This window comes from Anopheles marshallii, chromosome 3 (assembly GCF_943734725.1).
Source record: "Anopheles marshallii chromosome 3, idAnoMarsDA_429_01, whole genome shotgun sequence".
In the NCBI taxonomy this organism is placed as follows: domain Eukaryota; kingdom Metazoa; phylum Arthropoda; class Insecta; order Diptera; family Culicidae; genus Anopheles; species Anopheles marshallii.
Genome location: NC_071327.1, coordinates 18,661,435 through 18,683,492, shown reverse-complemented (window position 1 = coordinate 18,683,492; position 22,058 = coordinate 18,661,435). Strand labels below are relative to the sequence as shown.

General features: G+C 46.5%; 2 protein-coding genes across 2 annotated transcripts in view; both read right to left on the bottom strand.

Moving 5' to 3' along the window:
• Positions 1-1,101: 1,101 nt before the first annotated feature.
• LOC128711160 (uncharacterized) lies at positions 1,102-5,082 on the bottom strand. Its single transcript, XM_053806025.1, has one exon. It carries the CDS (start codon positions 5,080-5,082, stop codon positions 1,102-1,104), a length of 3,981 nt encoding a protein of 1,326 aa, XP_053662000.1.
• Positions 5,083-5,526: 444 nt separating this feature from the next.
• LOC128712306 (receptor-type tyrosine-protein phosphatase mu) overlaps positions 5,527-22,058 on the bottom strand; it is a 76,091-nt gene continuing 59,559 nt past the window's right edge. Inside the window, exons 2-15 of the mRNA XM_053807202.1 lie at positions 16,660-16,784; positions 15,956-15,979; positions 15,523-15,803; positions 15,267-15,401; positions 10,417-10,557; positions 9,365-9,531; positions 8,945-9,080; positions 7,627-7,876; positions 7,251-7,327; positions 6,927-7,058; positions 6,622-6,843; positions 6,419-6,513; positions 5,676-5,811; positions 5,527-5,607 (exon numbers count right to left, since the gene is read on the bottom strand). Of these exons, the coding sequence (XP_053663177.1) occupies positions 5,527-5,607; positions 5,676-5,811; positions 6,419-6,513; positions 6,622-6,843; positions 6,927-7,058; positions 7,251-7,327; positions 7,627-7,876; positions 8,945-9,080; positions 9,365-9,531; positions 10,417-10,557; positions 15,267-15,401; positions 15,523-15,803; positions 15,956-15,979; positions 16,660-16,784 (2,002 nt within the window). The remainder of the gene's footprint in view (positions 5,608-5,675; positions 5,812-6,418; positions 6,514-6,621; positions 6,844-6,926; positions 7,059-7,250; positions 7,328-7,626; positions 7,877-8,944; positions 9,081-9,364; positions 9,532-10,416; positions 10,558-15,266; positions 15,402-15,522; positions 15,804-15,955; positions 15,980-16,659; positions 16,785-22,058) is intronic.

The following is a 22,058-nucleotide window of genomic DNA, read 5'->3' as shown; positions in this document are numbered from 1 at the left end:
ACTGAATTCCCTTCCGGAGCAAGAGATCACCGGGAGATCTCCGGAATAACGACACGTCTCGGTAGTATGTCTATAGCAACAACAAAGGCAAATGTGTGTTTACAAAACAAGATCGAACGCTTACACGATGGACGCCTAACGGTATAGATGTAGTACGATTAAGTATATCCAGTAAGTGTATTGTTTGGTTTAGCTTTGTTACAACGTTACAGTGGAAATATAAACGATATTCTCTCTGGTTTTTCTTTTTTCTCTCGAGTAGCAAAAACAAACTCTCCTCCTTTATCGTGGTCCCATCGGAATAGAAAACTCTGCATCACCCTAGCCAGTGGAGCTAGCGATTCTCCAATGCTCCATTCCGTTACGTCTATCTACTGCTTGCAACTTCCACTTCCACTAGCTAGTTTTCTCGTCCATCCAACATTTTAAACAACAAAAAGCATAATCAAAAAAACCTCCTTTTCCTGCAAACAATTCCAAAATGCTGGCCCATATAAATCTGGCCAACGGAAACATAGCAGGTGGAGCAGACAGCTTGTGTTCCACCAACAACAGTAGACCAATTGCGAAGGGGAAAAACGATGACTTGCTGCTAAACGTTGAGGGTCCTCGACCGCTATGTCGACTGTTCCTTCCTTCCTTTCAAGTCGACATTCATCCGGCTTACCGTAGTGTTTCTTCTTTGGCTAGACAATTCGTTACTCTAGATTAATCTTCTTAGATCTGGTGTATAAATACGACCGTGTTTACCGTGGGTACTGCATAGCCACCGTTGAAGGGAAAGGGGTTGATGGTACACTACGAACGTCGAGCGGAGAGTGGACAGGGTGACTAGGGGAGTTCGTATAAAAAATATCGCCCACTCGGAACTACTAGACGTTCTACCAACCTACCAACCTTCGCACAACAAAACCCTACAAACTGGATAAAACGCATCGCAACGCAACGGGAGCGGCTTTAATGGAGCGGGTTGAAAGTACCCGGCACCACCCGGCTCCGTGCGCGCAGTGTGAACCTTGGCGTAACCTCGCGTGCGCTGCCTTACACTACTACTGGCAGCACCCATAGTGTTAGGATTATTGTTACAGTGTTACTTAAATTCTATAATGGAAAACATTTGGTTTTATTTCGTAAGTTACCTAACGACTGGCTGCGCGCCTTCTTCAGCCGATCGCCACTGTCGCCAGGTTTGGCGGCTGGGCCGGCATCCTGTACACCACCGACCGATGCTGTGATATCCGGTGCCGTTGGCGTGGTGGCAGCCGTTTTGGTCGCTCCGGTCGAATGCGTTGACCTTAGCTTCATCTTCGCGAACGATCGTCCGCTTCCGCTCGGCTCGAGTGTACGCGGTTTGGCACTTTCTGGCGGTTGACTGTTGGGGACGGAAGAGTTCGGTGATGCTGATGGTTTTGTGGGTACGGACGAGGTGGATGGTGGTGATGGTGGCGCTGGAGCAGTACCGTTCGCTTCCTCGCGCACCGGAATACATATGTCGTCCGAGTCGAGATTGATGTGTTCCAGCATCTGCATGGAGTAGCGCGTCGGAAGGTCGCTCAGTAACTTCAACACATCACCGAGCTGCGAAGGCCCTTCGAGTGGTGCCGGCTGGGGCGGGGACGGTTGCTCCACCGTGGTAGTCGAGGCAACGGCGGCGGCCGCTTGCAAAGATTCCGTCTCTGCGCGGGAAAACAGTAAATCGAACTCCTTCGTGATTTCCGACGTAAATTCCGAAATTGTCGGATCCAACATGTACGGTTCTTCGTCCAGATCGACGATCGTGTACTCGGCCGTACCGTTGTGCTGATCGAGTTCGGGCGGTTCCTGTGCGGTGGTACTATCTGCGCAGCGCTCCTGTATCAGCTCCGCAATCTTTGACGCATCGCTCTCACACGGCCCATCCAGCGGCAACTGCTCATCGGAGAACGATTCTTCCGGTGTGAGGGTAAAGTCTTCAATGTTCCAACTCTTGATACGCGGAACTTCAGAACTCGCTTCGGCAGATTCTACGCTACCGGTGGCAGCATCCTGCAGCGCACCGGTTGTGACCGGTTCCGCTGCCAGTGAAGGACCTCCACCGGAACCACCACCGTTTGCGGTGTCCTCGAAGATTTCACTCTTGAGCGACAGGCTCAGTCGGGAGGTACTGCAGCTGTCCAGGTTCATATTGCGCACCGTATCGAAGGCGTAGTCCGTCAGGGTGGATTTGTTAAGCGTGCCGCTGGAGTTGCTCAGCAGATCCAACGATGCCGTCCGTTCGAGCGTCGTCACGCAGTCCGACTTGAGGAAGTACTGCTCCATCGAGGCACTGTGCGGCAGATTGTCCGAAGCACGTTCCGGGGTCTCGCCCCGCATCGACTCCAGTATGCTTTCCTTCGAACAAATCTTGTAGATCGTAAGCGTCTCCTTATCGGTCGCCGCGTATCGCTCCATCCGAAAGTCTTGCTCGAAGTCGTCCTCCGGCTGCCCGACGCCACTCTGCTTCGACTCCAGTTCCGCGTGAGCCAACTCTCTCTCCTCTTCCGCCTCCTCGTCCACCTCGGCAAAGTCGTAGTCGTCCCCGCTGGCGTTCGCGTCAAAGTCGTTACTGCGATGAAACAGAAAGTCCTGTATGATCAACTTCTTGCTGTCGGACTCGTTCTGCGGCATCAGGTAGATCTCGTCACAGTCGGAATCCATCGAGGCGACGAGCTCGATCGGTGGGGGTAGTTGTAGCCGCTGCAGACGTCTCCGCTCCTCCTCTTCCTCCTCCATGGCCAGCTCATCTTCATCCTCCTCGTCGAACTCATTCTCATCCACTTCCTCCTCCTCTTCTTCTCCCTCCTCCTCCTCCTCTTCCTCCTCACCCTGATAGTCGCACTCTTCCTCTTCACCCAGCTCCTCTTCCTCTTCTTCCTCCTCCTCCTCGTCTTCCTCCTCCTGGTCACCTTCCTCGTCTTCCATACGGTAAGGGTACCGCTGCACATAGCTTCCATCCGGTAGCGCTATCAGCCCATTCCTCTGGTAGTAGATGTTTTCGATACTGTAATGCTCAATGTCTTCCTCATAGTACTGCTCATCGTACAGGAACTGATTGTAATCCTCCGTGCCGTACTCTTCCTCCTCGTCCTTCTCATCGTGATAACACACACCGTCGTAGCTGTCCTCGTACAGTGTATCGGTGCGAAACGAGAACTTGGGTTCACTTTTCTGGCGCAGCAGCTTGAAGTTGCGCCGTCGATACTTCCGTATCGCGCCGAGATGTCTATGCGACTCGTAGTGGCTCGAGTCCGTCCCGCTACCGTGACTGTCCGTCTCAGCACGCACCGTTTCGTGTTTGTACAGTCCGCTAAAGTCCTGCGAGCAAAACTTCTCGTACAGCTCCATCGCGCTCAACCGCACGCTGCCGGTCGTGTTGTAAAATGCCTCAGACAGCGGCGATGTACAGGTGGTTTCGAGATTCAGGCACGCCGTACTGTTGTTCTTCACCGAACCCTTCTTGGAGCTCTTGGTCGATTTGGTGCGGTAGTAGCTGATCTCGTTGTTCGACTTGGACTTGTTGGGCGACGTCTTGCCGGTGAAGAGAAACCGCTTACCCTTAAACGTAAACCCGGTGCCCGACTTTTTGCTTCCGAAGAGTGACGATTTGGACGAACTGATCGATGCCTTCGACTGGGAGTGGATCGATTTGACGGGCGATCGTGCCGCGTTCGGTATGCTTTTGGTAGGTGACGTGAACGAGGGTTTGCCGTCCGATGCGGTCGCACTTCCACTCGCCGATGATTTCTTCTCGTACAGGGCCGACGTGCTGAAGCGCTTGCACTTGAGCAACTTGTTCATACGCTTAAACCGTCCCAAATTCTTCTCGAACAGATGCCCAAACGGACCGTCGTTCGTGGAGGAGGCGGACGACTTGCCGCCACCGTCGGACGTGGATCCAAGCTCGAGCTCCGTTGGTCGGTCCGGTTTCGGTGCGGCCGAGGTAGATGGTCGTTCGGGGTGTTCATCGCCTTTCGGCGACGCATCGACTGTGGCACGATCGCCTGTGGCGTGATTTCTACCGTTCGCCGTCTGTTCGCCGATTTCCTTCCCGTACACATCGAACGTGTTCTCGTAGCTTTGGTTCTTCCACGCGTTGTAATCCGGCGTGCGCTTCTTGCCCACCTCGTCCAGCGTGTCGCTGTCGCTCTTGTACTCGCGCTGCAAATTGTTCTTCAGATGCATCCGATAGTCCTGCTCCATCTGCTCGAGATCCATCGTGTCCGAGAACACGGTGTCTATTTCGTCGGTCGATATGTTTTTGGAGCTCTCGTCGGTGGATTTGTGCGTTTCGGACGATGGATTGCTGCTGCGGTAATCGGCGAACTGTTCCCTGCGTCGGTCTCTTGTCGGTGTGTATTGGGAGCTGGACACGCTCGACTCCTTCTCATAGATGTTACCCTTCAGGAACTCCGAATCGGTACGGACGATCTTCTTCGATTTGCGCAGGATAGGCTTTCGCACAGGTGGGGAACTTTTCACGGAAGGAATCATTGAACGGCCCTCCTCCAAGGATTTGTTCTGGGGCATTATGGATCCTCCGACGTCTTTCGAAGTGGATGCTCCAGCAGACCCACTGTTGCTGTGCACCTCCGTATGGCTGTTGGATTTGGTGAGCCGTTCCGCGCTCGAGTGTGCACTCGAGTCCTTGGTGATGTATGAGCCCGTACTCAGGCTGCGACTTTTCCCGGTTGCTCTGCCGGTAGATGGTGGTGTTGAGTGTTGTGGTGGCTGCTGTACAAGGGTCGCCACTGTGCCTACACTACTGCTGCTCCCACTGCCTCCCGTATGCAGCAGATGCAGATGATGCGGCGATGACAGGTGGATCGTTTCGGCGCTTGGTTGTTTCGCATGGCTGGAAGACGTCGATGGGCCGGATGCGGTGTCGGTTGGTAGCATGACGGTGGTCCCGCTCGGACCGGCCAACCCGGCGGTGGCTGCTGCAACGAACGGCACGAAGCCAACGCTCAAACCGACGCTGCTGCCCACCGACGTGGTCGTGGTGGCCGTCTCGTCGATCGTTTGCGCGAACAGTTGCGTGCTGATGATGCGTTCGTTTAGGTTCATTGTTTTCTGGCTGAGGCGTGAGATCTCGTTCGTGATGTCGAATGTGCCGACCGTCTTGAGACGGTCGAGCCGGCCCCGGCTGCACCGTTTCGGTGGATCGTTACCGCCCAAACTGTACAGCCGGCCCTTCTTCTTTCGCTCACAAATGCGTCCGTTCTTGTCGATTACAAACTTTTTATCGTCAAACGATTGACAATGGTCGTAGGACTCTCCCTTCTGTAGCTTTCTGATGTTCTTTTCCACGATTACACGACCTGCGTTCGATAGTTCTTTGGAGAGTTCGGAATTTGAGTACTCGGGCGTAAGCGGGATGCTTTTCCCTCGTCCAAATTCAATAAACCTGCAAGTACAGTCGAATAGAAGAAGTGTTCATTAGACGCTGGATGGTGGTTGCCACTATACCAAACGTTCCACTCACCACAGATCATCGTGTAAATCGCTTTCTCACTTCTTTTCTTTCAAGTCTTTATTCAGGTAGTGCAACACGTAGTGCAGCACCAGATCATAGCAGTACTTGTATTCAGTCTGTAACGGAAGGAATAATAGGGAAATTTTATAATGTGAAACACTACATTAGATAAGACGAAAGGTACCATGTTATCGACGAGTTGCGGTCGATGCCTTCGCACAGTTTTCACAGCCTGAAAAACGTCCACTTCCCCATGCTGGATGACCTGCTCTATACAGGCGTTGGCCGCACAGTACACACCTGCGCGGCTACGGCCGTCACTAGAAGGAAAGGAACAGGTGGATAAGAGTAGTAAACAGTGTTGCCAAACCCCGATTCCTACCAAACAATGTGGAGCAAATTCAAATTCAAAACCTCAAATTAACTATGCTCTCAGGAGTCATAAAAAGGCCTTCTGCTTAATTAACTAGATTTTAAACACATACTAAAAAGAAAACAAACTTTCAAATCAACTACAGCGAGCGTTTCCTGTGTTAAAAAAAAACACTTTTTGAGAACGGATTCCAGCAACCGACATGGACACAATCGATTTCAATTAATTCGGTACTTGCCCCTTATCACATCTCTACACACGGAGCTCAACCCAACAGGACCTCTGCTACAAGAACTCTGTACAGGGAAAACGCAACTCAACAAACATACAAAATGGCGACAAAAAAACGATAGATTGTTCGGTTATTGTTGGTTCGGAATGGGTTTAAAGAACCAAAGGTTTTAATTAAAACCCCATTTCAAAGCGGACAGAGGTTCAATAAACCAAAAGCAAAAAAAAAAAAACGAATCCCCAATGATACAATCGACCGTTGGGAGTACGGGGGGAGGGGTGTTCACATTGAAGTTTAGGGGTTGATAAAAGCTGTTACTTACGGTGACACCACACAGACGGGACCGTAGTCCGTTTTTTGCCTCCAACGTTCGACCATATTCATCAGCTCGACCAGCGAGTTTGTCGACGTCGGTACCTGCAATAGTGGCACAAGCGCCGGAATGGCGTCCGGCAAAAGAGATTATTATCTGAACTGTAATGCACGCGGATGGTGGGATGGTTGCCCCCCACCCCACTTCCCTACCTTATGACCCATCGGCCAACAGGTGAGCTGGAAGAGTTGCACCGTTCTCGGGGGTGCTTTTACGCCCGCCATCAGCTCCGTCAGCGAGATGACCTTCTTGTTGATCCGGAAGATCCACGACTTGATGTTGGAATAGTGCTGGTGCGAGATGTGATCGATGGTAAACACCGGTCCGTACTTTTTCGAGTGGCGACCCTCGGGCCAGAAGGCGGGATATTGTTGCTGGTGGAATGGAAAAAAGCGGGCCGGTTTGCTTGTGAAAAACCTCGCTTCCATGCGGTCTGTGTGGATAGAAAGCTGCTTACCGAGTTGTGCGGTGGCTGGCAAAGCACGACGACGGCAGCACATTCGTGATCGTAAACGAGGGACCAGAATTCACCGCACGTCTTCTGGAGGGGCCATTCCGTGACGATGTACTCGCGCGGTTTCGTGTAGCCCTGTGGTAGGAAGATGCATAAATGTATGTAATATATTTGGGCAACCGAGGCAGAGCAGTTTTGTCCGCACTCCACCCCCCAAAAAAAAAAAAGAAAAGGTAGGAAATTGAACGTGTCGAAAGGTGGTAACAGACGACGACACGAGATTTCTACGCCTTCACGGCTGTGTTCCGTACGGCGGACTGTACTTACGTCAACGAACACGGCGTTAATGTAGTCGGTAAATGAATTTCCCTGAAACGAGCTAAGGTAAGGACGGAAGTTGTCAGCTGTTTAGTTGGGGTGGGTTATTTTTCGTTTGCATTTTATTTTTCAGCCCGCCAAGACGGTGACGGTGAAGAACGCCGTGGCACGCCCAAGATATCCACCGGAGACCAAGCACCAGCAGCAGCACGACACACGCGGAAAGACAAAAGAGGAAAATGCGCACGAAAAGGAAAATCATTAGCATCAACGCTTCTGTTACGAGGTTTTGTGTCATTGTTGATAATTGAATTAGGCTTCTTTTTTTTTTGCTTTCATTTCATTCAGCGGTGCCGCCGTGTTCCGGCACCGGCCGCACACTTACGTGGTACGCAAAGGACGTCGCGATTCTTTTCCCGATTGTCACCCCGGTGGCCACCGGCACAGTCGCCGATGGTGAAGCGGGGCGTCTGCTTGCAGATCTGGGCATACTCCCGCTGGTACGAGTTCATCTTGGTGAGCGGATCCTTCAGGCTTTTCTCCTTCAATCGCTGCGACAGCTCCTTCACCGGAAACCACGAATTGCCGCAGATAATGAACTCCTCCAGCGTGTCGTATACGAATTTGTATTGGTCCTGGAAAGAGTGTGAAGAATACAGCGACGCCGGTAAGAGGTTATCGACCGCAAGGGAGCATTTAGATCTGCATACGGTGGGTGACAAGTTTCACGATAATTTGGACGATTTCTACGACCGCACTACTGTGTGCACTACGGAATTTCAATGAGTTTAAAGTGGAATTTATTTAAATAAATTCTCTCCGGTTTTTCTTTGGCAGAGTAAGGTTGGTTATAAATTGATGCTTCCCTAACTCTTTTATTCTTTCAATAGTAAATTAATGTTAATAAACTTTTTAACGGACGTAATCATTATTATCAATCAGCAAAATACTTCGTCTCTACGTAGAAATGCAATAAAGGTCACATTAATTTATCCTCGCCAATCAATTTGCCAAACCGAAAGACAGCATTACGTTATCAACCATTTCCCCATCCATTGATCATTCGGCGAACCGAGCGTCCGAATCAATTCGGAAAATGAATGCCACAGCCACCGGGTCTAACGGAGCGGAAGCAAAAATACCATCACCGGTCCATCACCAGTCAGTAGTTGTGTAGCACGAGGAATGGAATAAATTTCAGTAATAGCGCGGAGCGGAAAGTAAAAAATCAACCAAAACAAACAAACAAAGTAAAACCTGACTGCAGTTTGTTGCAGTAATTGAATTGTGCCATTGCCCAAGAGCGCCCGGACGCAATCGAGCGGAAAAGTGATAAATGAAATATTTAAACACCAGCTGCAAAATGTCGCCGCATCCGGACGGCGTAACACCCGCTGGGTCAATATTGAAATGTCAAACGGCAGCGAGAGCAAAATTGATTTGTTTTCGGCGTAGTGCGATGCAAAAAAAAAGCGTTGCAAATGGTATGCACTTTCATTAGCATATGCAAAATGCTTCTACTGTTTCGAGCGAGCTTCCTCTTCGCAGTGGCATCTTTTGCTCGAGAAACAGAAATAGACAACCAGGACGGAAATGAAAGCTCAACTGTAGCGAACCGGCGGATCATGTTCGGATGATTTGTGGTGAGGTCAGCTACGTAACAGCGCGACCAGAAGATGGACACCGCGTCAGCAAGTACTTACCACGTTTTCTATAAGGCCTTTCCTCGACTGGCGTAGCTTCTTCAGGTAGCCGAACACGTGAAACGAGTCTTCCTCCTCGGCCAGCTCCATGTTGGCATCGATCGCTAAATACACGCCCGATCGACCACCACCGTCACTGCCGTTCGATCACGATCGCGAAGAGATTAGAATGGTAAAAATGGTGAAGAAACAAAGAAGAAGAAAGCAAAATAAGTACTTGTCAAACTTGCAGGCTAGAACAAGCCGAACAACAAGCCCAAATCTAAATATTCTCTTCCTGGGCATGTTCTCAGCATGAATGCTAAGGATGATTGAATTGTTTATCGTGAGGTGGAATTGTCTCTTCATGAGAAACCGGTCGATAAATATTGTACACCATTTGAAGGAACTTTTCAACCAACCGGTTCTCGCTCTACTTACTTGCAGTGTACCAGCATCGGACCGATCCTGCTGTTCGCTTTGATGATTGTCCCGACGACGGCGCGCACCCGCCGGCGGAACTCGAGAATTGCATTGGAAAAAGGGCAGGTATGTGAATGCCATTCGGTGTAGTGAAACTGTAGTAAAAATCGCTCCTCCGCAACTACCTGTAAGCGCGCCGGTATGAAAGGAAAGAAAATGAGTAGAGTAAAAGAATAGCTTCGGGGTTGAAAAAAAAAACACATTCCCCCGTTTAGCCCGCCGTCCTCCGTCTGGCACATAAACACAAAACACATGTACATGATGGTTTTTCCCTCCGCCGAAAGCAGGTTGGGTAAGCTGTTGGAAAATGCACATTTTTCCTGGGATGGGTTCGTCCCCCAAACCCCCAAACCCGCCGGTACGCAGCGGGCTAAACATGCCGGGAGATAGGGAAGAAACTTTTGGCAGACGGGTAGAACCCGTGGGTAGAAGTGGAATGTAAACATTGCTTAGTGTAATTGTCCCATTCATCTCACGGTTAATGAGCGAAACGTGTAAAATAAAATGTGCACTATGCCGGGAGTCGGTCGCAAACTGCAGCACGGAGGCATGACGCGTCCCCATCGGAACACGTGTACCGGAACGTTCGTTTCCCCCCGGTTCGGTACACGGCAGGTTATCCATTATAGTGGGCCGGCAGGAGCCGACGCCAGCAGGGAAGCTTCCACATTTGCCCGAAACACCAGCAGACAGCCGAAGTGTTGGCTGGCAGAAAAGTCGACGAATGGACGGTACATGTGCAGCTTAAACATGTCGTCGCGTTTGCTTTATGTCGGGACCGCAGCGAACCTCATGTTGTGTGTCTTTGGAAAAGTTTCGCCACCGCCCCATTCCGCCACGGGGGAGGGGATACATGGGGACAGAACCGGGAAAAAAGACACACCATTTTGGATATCAACCAGACTGTACTACTTCTGCTTAGCAGTATACAGCATATAAGCGGGAGGCGAGTCCGTACCATTGTAACACCCTAATTAAGATCAAAGCGTACGGCAAACCCAGCTACTTACGTTATCTTTATTGAGTTTAAACAGCCTAAACGTTCTTATGTGAAAATTGGCTAGCTCCTCCTCGGACTGTATCGTGATGTGCATATCGCCGTAGATTTCTTCCTTCTCATTGTTCGGTGGCCAGTACTGAACACACATAACCTAGAACACGAAAAAGAAACAGAGAATTAAAGAGAGAGAGAGAGAGAGAGAGAGAGAGAGAGAAATATAGCCAAACGATCAGTAATTGATTTTTTAAAATTTAATTTGTTTTAGGGATTACAATTGGTTAAAATTAGTCATAAACTAATGCTGGATTCTAGCGGAAAATTTCGGAACCAGTACCGGAGGGTAAGTACGATTGAAACCGTCCAAAAACTCTCTGGAACTTTTTGGATCCAACCAGAATCATCAGACCCACGCGGAACTTTCGGAACTGTCGGATTAGTCTGAACCTTCGGAACCATCCGGAACCTTGTTAAACTTTCGGATCCGTTGGAACCGCTGGAACCGTCCGGAACCGTCCGGAACTGTTGCATACGCATGGAATTGTTTGGAACCGTTGGAATCGTAGGCTCAAATAGGCTCAAACTGGAAACATAGTAGTCCAGTGTTCGAAGAAATACAGCTCTTCGGTACTTTCATTGTAACTCTTCGTCAAAAAAGGATCAATCGTATTCAAAGCTAGCTAATATTTTAACTCAAATAATACCTCATTTCACGAAAACTTTAGAACACAACCTCAATATTGTTGACAATTTTCCCTGAGAACAATAATAACTTATGTATCTATATGTAGATGCATCTATATCCCTTGTATACTAAGATTGTCTCAGTTATTGGTTTGTTGCATATCTTCGTATGTATTTTACAATGTACTCTGAAGTATCGTCACACAATAATGTAGTTTTTTAATATGTTGTAAGTACTAACTTTCATATTTTGGCACTCTAATTCGATTATAAACGAAAATTATATTAGACGCTTTGCTTCGCTCGCATCCGACCCGGTACCGTGGATACGTTCAAAACCACCCATCACTACTGCTGATCGTGTGAAAAACAATTTTTGTTTGACGTAACACATCTACTCGGTGCATGGTTAGTTGCCTTTATTTACTCATGTACAAGAAAGGCGACCAATTTATCAACTTATACGAGACGTCTTTATATACTTCCGCATCGCTCGATGCTTTATGGTGATGCTTTAACAGATCTTTTTCACGCCAAACTTTGTTACGTCCACTTTTCCGCGTTAGCATACTTCGAAATTGAAGTGATTCTAAGCAGAAAGTAAACCAAAAAAAACGCATTATTGCCAGGAAGCAGGATAAGAAAGTGTATGAAAAAGTTTGAACATTGATTATAACGATGATTATGGGTGATTCTGATGAAGCTCGTTAGCGAACGCGGCTACCAGAAAGGTACGAAACAAAGCAGTGGTAAAAAGATAAACTTTAGCAAAATGGGGATCGGTCATGTAAGGTGGTTTAATGGAGTTTGAATAAAACGGGGAAAAAAAAGAAAGTGCACAAAAGAAACGATGGGGACAGTGGGGGGTAAAACTTCTAATGCAAGTAATCAAACTCGTGTGCATTTTGTGCCGACAAATAGTGTCTAGTCACGAAGGTGAAATCCGGAAATAGGAAAGCCGTGTTTAAAGTTAAAATAAACACGCTAACACAGAGGGACAGTCCAGAAACGCAAAGGAAACATAACATGGCTGTAAATGAAATGGAATAACAGTGTTTAAAGACAAACAAGCTAAATATGTTACGAACACATAAAAATGGGAAGTTAGCAATCGAATAATGCAGGAAAAAGGGGGAAAAGCCAAAGCATGGGCAGGACCAGCTTTCCCACCCGATCGTTAACAGCGCTACGTCGCTAAAAACTGTTCACGGCAGACGCGCGCAGTTGCAGCTGAGTTATGGTGGATTTAATGGAAATTGGAATGGAAAGTTTTGTCCGGCTAAAATTGTATTTTTCCCGCACGAGACAAACCCGCCCAGCGTAGTGGGTGATGTGCTTCAGCAGCACCAGTGAAGGGTGGGTGGTGGTTTTTATCAGTAAATAAAAGTAGGCACTTGTTAGCGGCCAATCATTACCATTCGGGTGGTTGTGGGTGGGAAATCGGGGGGGCTAACGCTAACGGAGCAGAAAGTGCGATCGATGGAAAAACGATTTCGAGGCTCCGTTGGACAAATAGAAGATGAATACATTAATTTACACAACAATCGCATTAGTGGGTAACGTCGCGAGACGTGCAATGGGGCACGAAAATGGAGACAGCTGGAATTAATGGCCGCGGAAAGCGTGTTTGAGTGAAACGTTCATTAAAGCGAGTGCGCTAGTTACGATGTCGGTTTGAAGTGTGGAAGCGCTTTTTGCGCTATAAAACCATCGGAGTTTTCACCATCAGGTTCTCTCTATTATGTTTTCCTAGTCTCTTAACTCACTTTTGATTGTTTACGTACTTCGCTTGCACTCCATTACTGCGTTTTTTGTTGTTGTATTATCAATCCATTATTGATCCTTTAATGATTTGTCAGCATGAAACGGTACAAAACCGTCCCGTAGCTGGTGTTTCGCTTTCCAATTTCTTCGGTAATTCTACCGAAGCTTAGAAAATGGTGCAATCTGCGCAATTTTTTTTTTCCACCCTAAATCAGCTCCATCATCAATACGCTAGGCGATGGGGCTGATGTGAGCAGTTTTGAGCTGCTCGGCGGATGATTGTTACTCTCAACGAGCTGAACGCCTCAACGATCGCGCCTTTTACCGCAAAAACCAAACCACACGCGAGCCATGTGTAAATACCTTCGGCGAATTCCCATTTTTACGCCAGAATTGATAGCGAACGGTGGTAGAAACAAAGGCGAAACGGAACGTTTTCGGATCCGCCCGGATGACACGGTAATGGAAAAGGAATGTCTGGGGACATAAAATAATAGCTGGATGGATGGTAAACGCCTGGGACGGAAGCAGCACAAGGAAGTGTTGGCTGCGTGGCTTTCCTTTTTATTTCGCTTAAATTTATGCCTCACCATCATGGCGATGATGTGTATGAAATCGATAGTCGCGGGGGGTGGGGATAGTCGAGTTACTCTCCAGAGGTGGCCACCAAAGAGGCAAAAAAAAAATCGCAACCTGAGAACGATTTGCGCACATAAAATACACATTTGGAAAATCGGTTTATAAGAAGGTGGGAAGAACAATATTTTCAGTGGTTGAATGAATTTCCACTGCGCTTTTCCTTCTTTTCTTTCTTTGGTTTCGATCGCAGAAACTTTGTAAAAGCACGTTCATTTCTCCTCTTAGCACCGAAAACACACAAAAATGGCAGACAAAACGCACCCGAAAAAAAAATGCCGCTGCTAGGAATATTGGAGGTAAAAAGCGATGTGACCGGTTTGGAATACGAAACATGGCGTAAAGCACCATCACTCCAATACTCAGAACAATGAAGTGCGCAAACGGAATACCGCGCGAAACAGTACCAGAAGCGTTCTGCTACTAAATCCACGAAATGATTGACGATGGATTGCAATTTAAAAGTTGCGCTGCGGGCACCATTTGTTTGAGCGAGGATCGTTTGCCGCGTTTTGGGTGGAGTGAATTTATCGAATTAAGCTTATTTTTTCTTCCTGCAGGTTTTTTTTTCACGTTTACTGAAGCGCTTCTACAAACGGCGCGGCAATAAAATCGCGTGAAGAGGGTGTGTTGTACGGTTTGGTTGCGTTGGTCAAGTGGGAATGGTAATCGGGATGGAAGTTTTATATTTGCATTTTTAGTACAAAATCACAGTCAGAATTGTCAGTTTTTTTTATTCGATGTGGAAGGTGAAGACGATAAGGTGTTACGTTTATGGGCGAAGATTGTGAGTAGCACGATGACATACGATGGGATTATGTGTGGGGAAATATTTGACATCACTGTGTGACGGTCAGTTGCAGAGTTGAAGCTTCTCTGTAAGGCAATTGAATGGTTGTGGAGGATCCTCAATTTAAAGAAACCCTGAACTCAAACTCCAAGTCCTGCTACCTGCGGTTCGCATTTTATTTGGAGAATAATAATTCCTTGCTCTAAGTCTCTTCCCTAACATATCTTATATTTACTTAAAAACTTTTAATAACATTACTGTGGAGAAAAAGCCCCTTTAAGGCATCTCCCTTTAAGAGCTCAATTTCTACGATTAGCTCTGAAGGCAGTTCAGTTTTTGGGCTTAGATGATTCATGGGCGAAGATCTTGAATCTCGAGTCAAGTGAAATTTTGTGAGTGGTTTACATTACTTGAGTAATACGATGATTTTTTTTTTTGAAATATGGAAATGGTGCTGATATCTAACGTAGACATGGACCGACACCAAACGGAAATTGTCAACGAAATGAAGAGAATGATCATGTCTCGCAATGAAGATCAAGTGGAATGTTCTAGAATGAAGATATTACAGAAGTACATTATGTGACATCAGGCTGGTTAATCTAGGGTAGACATCGAAGAAGATCTTCTCAACAGGATGTAAGGTTGATAAAATATTAGAAGGATCTGGACTTCTATATAAGTCTATAAGAAAATATGTTTAGTCTTATATGATTAACAGTTCCCTTAAACACCTTTATAATCTTTTAAATAGTCGTATCGTCGTATCATATCTATTCTACTACTTGGAATGTCTAACATGTCATTTCTGGCTTGTTAGACTTATTTCATAATCAGTAACGGGGTAATTAACGATCTGGATGGGATTTTGTCTCGGTCCTGTCGAATGGGACCAGCGTCGCTACTACTCGTACCTATGAAGGTTTACTTTGGAAGACTATTTGGAAACTCCAACTCCTTCGTTACTTGGAGAAACTCCAACAACTTACCTTAGTAAAGTCGAACGTCTTCGTGAGCATCACAATAGCGCTACAGTTCTCTTGCCAAACCATCCTCCAAAAATCTAGCACCGTATCCTCCGTTGGTCCCTGCGTTACGATATACGCGTTTGGCTTAAGTAAACTCTGCCGAAAGAGAAGAGACGGGAAAGGATATCTCTTAATGAGGAAACTTCCTTAGACCAAACAAAAAAAAACAAGCGAAACAATGTGACGTAGTTCAATCACAAAAGCGGTGCGTGCTTACATCCACGTACGACGCATTGATGTAGTCCGAGTCCGGTGTGTTGTCGTACTTGTCTAAAACAACCCTATTGTAATCGTATGGAATGCATTTGGGGTTCTGGTTCTTGAGTGCATTGGCTTTGCGCAGGGCGTGCTTGCACGAGTTGGTTTCAACCTTCACAGCCGTCTGGAATTCGAGCTTGTACAGTATCGGAAACTTGCGCCGCTGTTCGCACAGCTTCGCAAAGTGTCGCAGTTCGGTCGGTTTGTCGGGCATCGTCTGCGATAGTGGGTTTTTTTCATCTGCAATAACAGCAACAAGAACAACAGAAGAAAACAAAATGGGGACAGTGTTTCAGTGGTGATGTATCGTTAATGATTGTGCCCGGGTGGTTTTTTTTTCGGTTCGAACCTCGGGCACGCGGAAACGGATTAAGCCAACTAGAAACACTTACCTCGTGCGGATAGTTTTACTTTATCTGCAAATAATGGGCGAAAAAAAAACAAACCGGAATTAAAATGGAGTGAAGAAATTAGATTACTAACAACTGCGCACCACTGCGGAACTTTTCCTCATCGCGAAGCTCATTGCGACACATTCTCCCCGTACCGGGTCTCGTCCATTACTGCCCAACTGTGCGCCATTAGAATGTGCTTGAAGAATGGCATCGTTAATGTACGACGTTAAAAGTGGCGATTATGTGTGTGTGTGTGTGTGTGTGTGTGTGTGTGTGTGTGTGTGTGTGTGTCCTTTTTTCCTCCGACCGTCCGACTAGAACTTGCATAAAGAATCGTGCAACTTGGCGAGTTGGCTGCGCGCTCGGTGGCCGCTTGCAAGTTGCTCATAAAGTAAGGCGACCGTTATTAATTGGATTGAGATTACTTTTGAAGTGCAGACACTGTGAAGCGTTTTCATGAACCCTTCTTCATTCGCTGCCACGGCTAAATAGTGATCGTTAGTGTATTTCATTTCCATCGCGAATCGGTGGGAGATCGTCCTTCATTACATTAGCGTTAGGGCATTCTGGCGCACAGATGGTACAGCTTTTTTATTTTGAGAAATTAATCCTCAACTCGGTCTCTTCGCCCTTTTGAGAGAATGTGTCGTTTTTTTTTTGGTTTTGAGAGGGTAAATTAAAATAAATCCTATCGCGCTTACCTAGTGACAGCAAACCGCTATTTAACATGCTTAACTTTATGGTGTTGGGTATCGAAACTAAACTCGTCGAGCTGAGTGTCTTTTTCTTCTTGGGTTTCTCTAGGTCGGCATAGCGTGTGGTAGACCTGGGAAAACGGAGACAAAGAGAACAAGAAAGAAACAGGTTAATGTTATTAACAAACATTTAACAGACTTTGTCGGGGGGCCGCTTGAAACTGCATGTAATAAATCAATCGTAGTAACCGGAGCTAATTTATTGATATTAACCGGCACGTTTCTGTAACACGCTTTTGCACGATCGAAACCAATTGATTGAACATGCCGCTGCGTCTTAAATTATTCCTTTGCAGAGGATGATTATTTTGTCAATTGCCCGTCATTGTCCTTTCGCCGCTGATGATGGATGAGAAGCGTCCCCCCCACTCCCATCCAGTGCGGGCGTAACAAATTGAAGTCACGAACGAGGGAGGGTGCAAACTTTCATCATTCGGCCGGGCCACAGCCACCCGGATCGAATTGTGCAAACAAATTTCTATCCGAAGTCATTACGAGCATGACGTTGAATAAATATTCGTCCACCGTGTCGGGTGTGTCCGGAACGGTTGCAGTTCGACTGGGGTACAAAGATACAGAGCTGCGGCCACTGTTGCAGCCGGTCGGACACCGGGTGGTTGCGCACGGTGGGGTTTGCGTTCCGATGATGATGATGAGATTTGGATCTGAAACGCTTGATTGATTACTACCAAACAATCTTGCCTGTTGGGTATGGGTGGGTAGAGGCAGGTTAGATCTACACAAGCAACAGATAACGCCGGATAACGTAATATCAGCAATCAATAAAGCACGGTTCAAACTGCCGCTTCCCTCGTGACTGCATCGCACGGAGCTGACATCGTACTGACTGGGATAGAAATTAACATTTTACCGAACACATACACACACACACATTACATTCCCAGGAAGGCGCACTAGCACATCGATCGCTTATAGTCGTGGAACTGAAAGTCGTCTACGTCTTACTTTGCGCTGGTCGATTGCTCACAATTTCTCACCCATCGCGCTCGGAATGGACTGTGAAATACGAAGTCACGAAGGACGGTAGTGGAACGTAAGAAGTATGCATAAAATTATTCGCCTTGTGCGCAACTTATGCAAATGTATGCCAAAACACTGGAGAACCGATCACGGGCTTCACAAGTTTTGGGCTTCCCATTAGCGCTCGCTTTCGGAACTCCAGCAAGCAAGTATCTGTTTTCGCGAATTCTAATAAAAAATCAGATGCACAAGCGTCCGTTTAGCGAGTTTTTAGTGATTTCCTTCAAGTTTTTAGACATTCCTTCAGCGTCTTTGAAATGTGATTTGGTTAAGAAAGTTTGAGGTTCGATTTTTCCAGCACTCAACTGATAGCGTCCAGCTTTTTTGGTCAGTTTTCTCATACATAAACATTTTCCCATCCATCTCAGGTGCCACATAGATCAACGACCGATCGGCCACAACACGTACCAATTCGGGCGACAATTAATTAGCGGTGCCATTTGCACGAGATACTTCTCGGGATACCGGGCGTCTCCATGCGGTTTGCCACGTAGCGGACTATCCGGTTTCGGTGAGCATGTCCTGATAACACCAGGTGGAAAAATAAACCAGCGGAGGAGGAAAAGAGACTCTTTTTGCAACTTTCAAAGCGGTAGATCGTGTCCAGGTAAAAGTGTTTAGACTATTTTAGCCAACGGCACAGACAGGCGACGAGGGCTGAAAATTAGCAAACTGCCGTGCCTCGGAGGCGGCGATTGTTTGCTACCAAATATGATAATAAAGCTAGCGTCCGCTTGTTTCGTGGGCAGTTTTTCAATTGGAAACGCCAACACAAACTTCGAACCGAACTTTTCCCCTTTTTGGCAGGACGGTTAAATTTAACTCCTTCAATCTTGTTATTTATTCCACTCCAACTGCCCACCCCCGTGGCTCGCGCCAGCAGTTCGAGTCGAGTCTATTAAGCTCGAATGGAATATCTAAAATTTATTCAAAGTTCCCCACCACGGCGACCGGACACGGGGGAAAAATTCACAAAATACAAGCCCGCGCCCGTGTTCCAATGATGAGCAACGACTTTGCATGATTTTCTCATGCAGCCGATAATGGAAATGAGTGGCCGGGTGATGATTCGCCATCTTTAAGAAGCTTATTTCGAGTGCGTCCAAATGGTTCGCGTTGGCACCCCACTGGACCGAACGGAAAACTGTAAAACAAATACATTTCTTAGTACTTCTTCACCCTTCGCACGCGGAGATAGAGAGAGATAGGGGGTGGGTGTAAGTGGGTAAACTTAGCCGTACACCCTCCACCCTTACGGACGGAGTTTCTGTGTATTTTTTTGCTTTCGAGTTGCATTGTTTTGCTTCCCAACCCTGCTGGCACTGTGACGGAGCGGTGGAGCTTAAGACTTTCTTCATTATTATTAATAGCCTTTCAGCTGCAAACTTAGCAAAAGCTCAAACACTCATCACAGCAGAAAAGATCGGAAATGGATAAAATGTAACGCGAAAAGATCCTGCCGGGAGAAGAATACAACAACAACAAAAACATCCACAAATATGTCTGTAAACACTCAATACTCCCAGCGGACAGTCGGTTGGGAGTCGGTACGGTCTGCATCACCATTATCGTTTTTCGGGTCGTTGGGAATGGTTCCGTAGCAACCGTCAGCCATGGAATCACGATGATAAATTATCGATTATGGTAGCGCAGGAACAGCTGCTCGTTGCACTAATGTCCTATCGAGCAGCGCCAGGTGACAAAGTGCTAAAAATGGTCTTACTAATTGCAGTGAACCATAATCATTCCTTAGACGTGAGATCGGAACGTGAGTATCTCGGGTTCTTGGTTGGTACAAGCGAAACTCTATATGAAATATTAAAACAAGATGTCGTTTATTTTTAGGATGACTCAGATGAGCTCTGGAAAAAGGGAAACCTTCGTCTAAGGTCTAAGGACTTCAATTCTTAGTGAACTTCATTATTACACACTGTTCTGAAATGTTGTGTCACAAGATAGCCAAATCGCATTAGCTCAGTAAGCGTTTAAACCTCATTTCCTCTCACGTTAATGGTTTTGCTTACACGACAATAATCAGCAGCAGTCCGTGTGCAGCTTTAGCTTTTGCGTTGCGGTTCAATAAACATGCCCCATTCGCCCGAGGGATCGGATCTGGAAGCTTCACCCGGCCATTATCCCGCAGCTCGAGAAGGTTAATGCTTTCGAAGCAGCTGCGAATGCGTGGAAAGCACCAACACTAACCGACCTAGCGCGGGTGCAAATCGTCGTCAGGCACGCTCCCTCGCACAGAACCACCGAACGAGACCGCATCGGATTGGAGTGAATTAATTGCCGAAGAAGCTCATCGCCTCCTTAGCGCCGTGTTTTTCCGCACCATAATAAACACCGGGTAATGGGATTCGATTTTGATTGCTATCGTGCTTAAGCGCATTGAGCGACTGCACGCGAAATCGGGAGCAGCTCTTTGTTTTGAAATCAATGAAAGTTTTATGTTCCAGTATTTTTTTATGAAACAAGTGGAATCAATAGAAGATAATCGTTGTGTTATTGAGCATAAAACATTCAACACGTGGGGGAGGATGTATTTGATTTATTGATGCAATTAAAATGTGTTAAAATAGTGAAAAGAGTTATTGAGTCATTATTATTATTTGCTATTAGTATATCAAATAAAATTCTTCTAAATAAGGAAAACTTTCCTGAGGACACTCTCCTAAAATATCAAATAAAAAAAAAACAGATTCAAATATCTCTAATTGTTGCACTGATAGATCAATAGCTCTAATTGTTATGTAGAACATCAATATTTATCTTTATATCACCTTCTTCATCTTATTTTGCAAATGATTGCCACAGCAACTCACGGTATCTTTGCACATAACACCCGTTCCACACAAGCGCCCTTTGCCGGACTTGATTGATGATATTGTAGTGGCTGCAGTTAATGGCTCAACTTCTAACCGTACCACGAATCGTAACCCATTGTCACGTAAATCTAGCAGCCACCGAATGCCAACTACCCGACGGTCGCAGCCTTGAGCAGTGGATTGTATGCTGCTTTATATGCTGCATTTAACCGCATTAAAACTAATGATGTCGTTGCTCTGGAGTGTTTTACAGGCACTTGAACGCCCACCACCCTCGCACTCATCGGACTGGTAGATGCCCGGTGGATGATCACATTGTTGGCTGGGGTGTTGCTTTGGTGTTGCATGAAAACGAAAACCCGATGCCATGGCATTGCCTTGTTTACGGTCCATATCTTCTGCAGTGCCGGCAGCAGCCTCGGATGGCAGGCTTTAATGCTTTACAGCACAGCATCTTTACAACGGGATTGCTACCCTTCCCGGGTTTCTTTTCAAGGGTGGCTTTCTGCATGGGAATGGAAACCAGCTGGACGAACATCTGGAGCAGTGGAGGATTCTCGGTGTTTAGTTCTCTTGATTTCGATTGCAAACATACGCCGGCAGGACATTTTGCCGTTTCGGCATTTTTGCGAACCGACCGACGGACGGTGCCGGGAATGGGTCGAATGCTTTGAAATGAAAATCCTGCTGAGCTGCAGCAGGCTTCCTTTCAGGAGCAAGTATGCGGACGACGTTTTCTTAAGCAGTGCTTTAAAATTACTTCAACACTTTGTTTGCTTACGGTGCATGCTCACTGCACGCTTCGCTAGAAGCGACGAGTTTACGAAGATGTAAGCAGCATAAAATCCTTTAATGAACAAGTTCTGGATGAAGATTTTATACCGTGTTGGTGCTTTGAAGATTTTTCAAAGCTTAAATAATGTATTTGAGGTGGAAAAACCATTTGAGATCTTATGTCACTACTAGTTTGTTGTTTGTAATTGGGCAACACTGTCGTTTTTCAGTGTGATCTTTAAACATTCTTCTGCATTATCTGTTATTGCGCTGACGTTTATACAAAATAAATTCTAATAATGTTATGATCAGAAGATCATGCTTCCTATTGATCGTGGGTCCAGGCGGATTATGAGCTACTATAACCAAATGGGGTGTTCTACCGATGATAGTTGATGTGTTTGCTCATAAACATGTCTAAAAACATCACGAACTTATTTCTATTATTAAGAACAAAGAGCCAAAATATTTAAAACAAGTAAATAAAAAGAAATGGCAACCTAATTTACTATTGTATTACAACATCAACCTATTTACCTTTTGGAAAACAAAATATACTTTTTTCTCTATGAAATACACGCTAATAATCCGACTTTGTATGTCGATGGCGAAAACAAAAGGCTGCAATAAACTCAAGCACGTTTCAATGGAGGCGCCTGGTGGCTTACGATTAAAGCGATGCATTTGAACGGTCGGATTCGC

Coding starts and splice junctions, on each gene's coding strand:
- LOC128711160 (XM_053806025.1), bottom strand. CDS start 5,082: ATGAACCTAAACGAACGCATCATCAGCACGCAACTGTTCGCGCAAACG.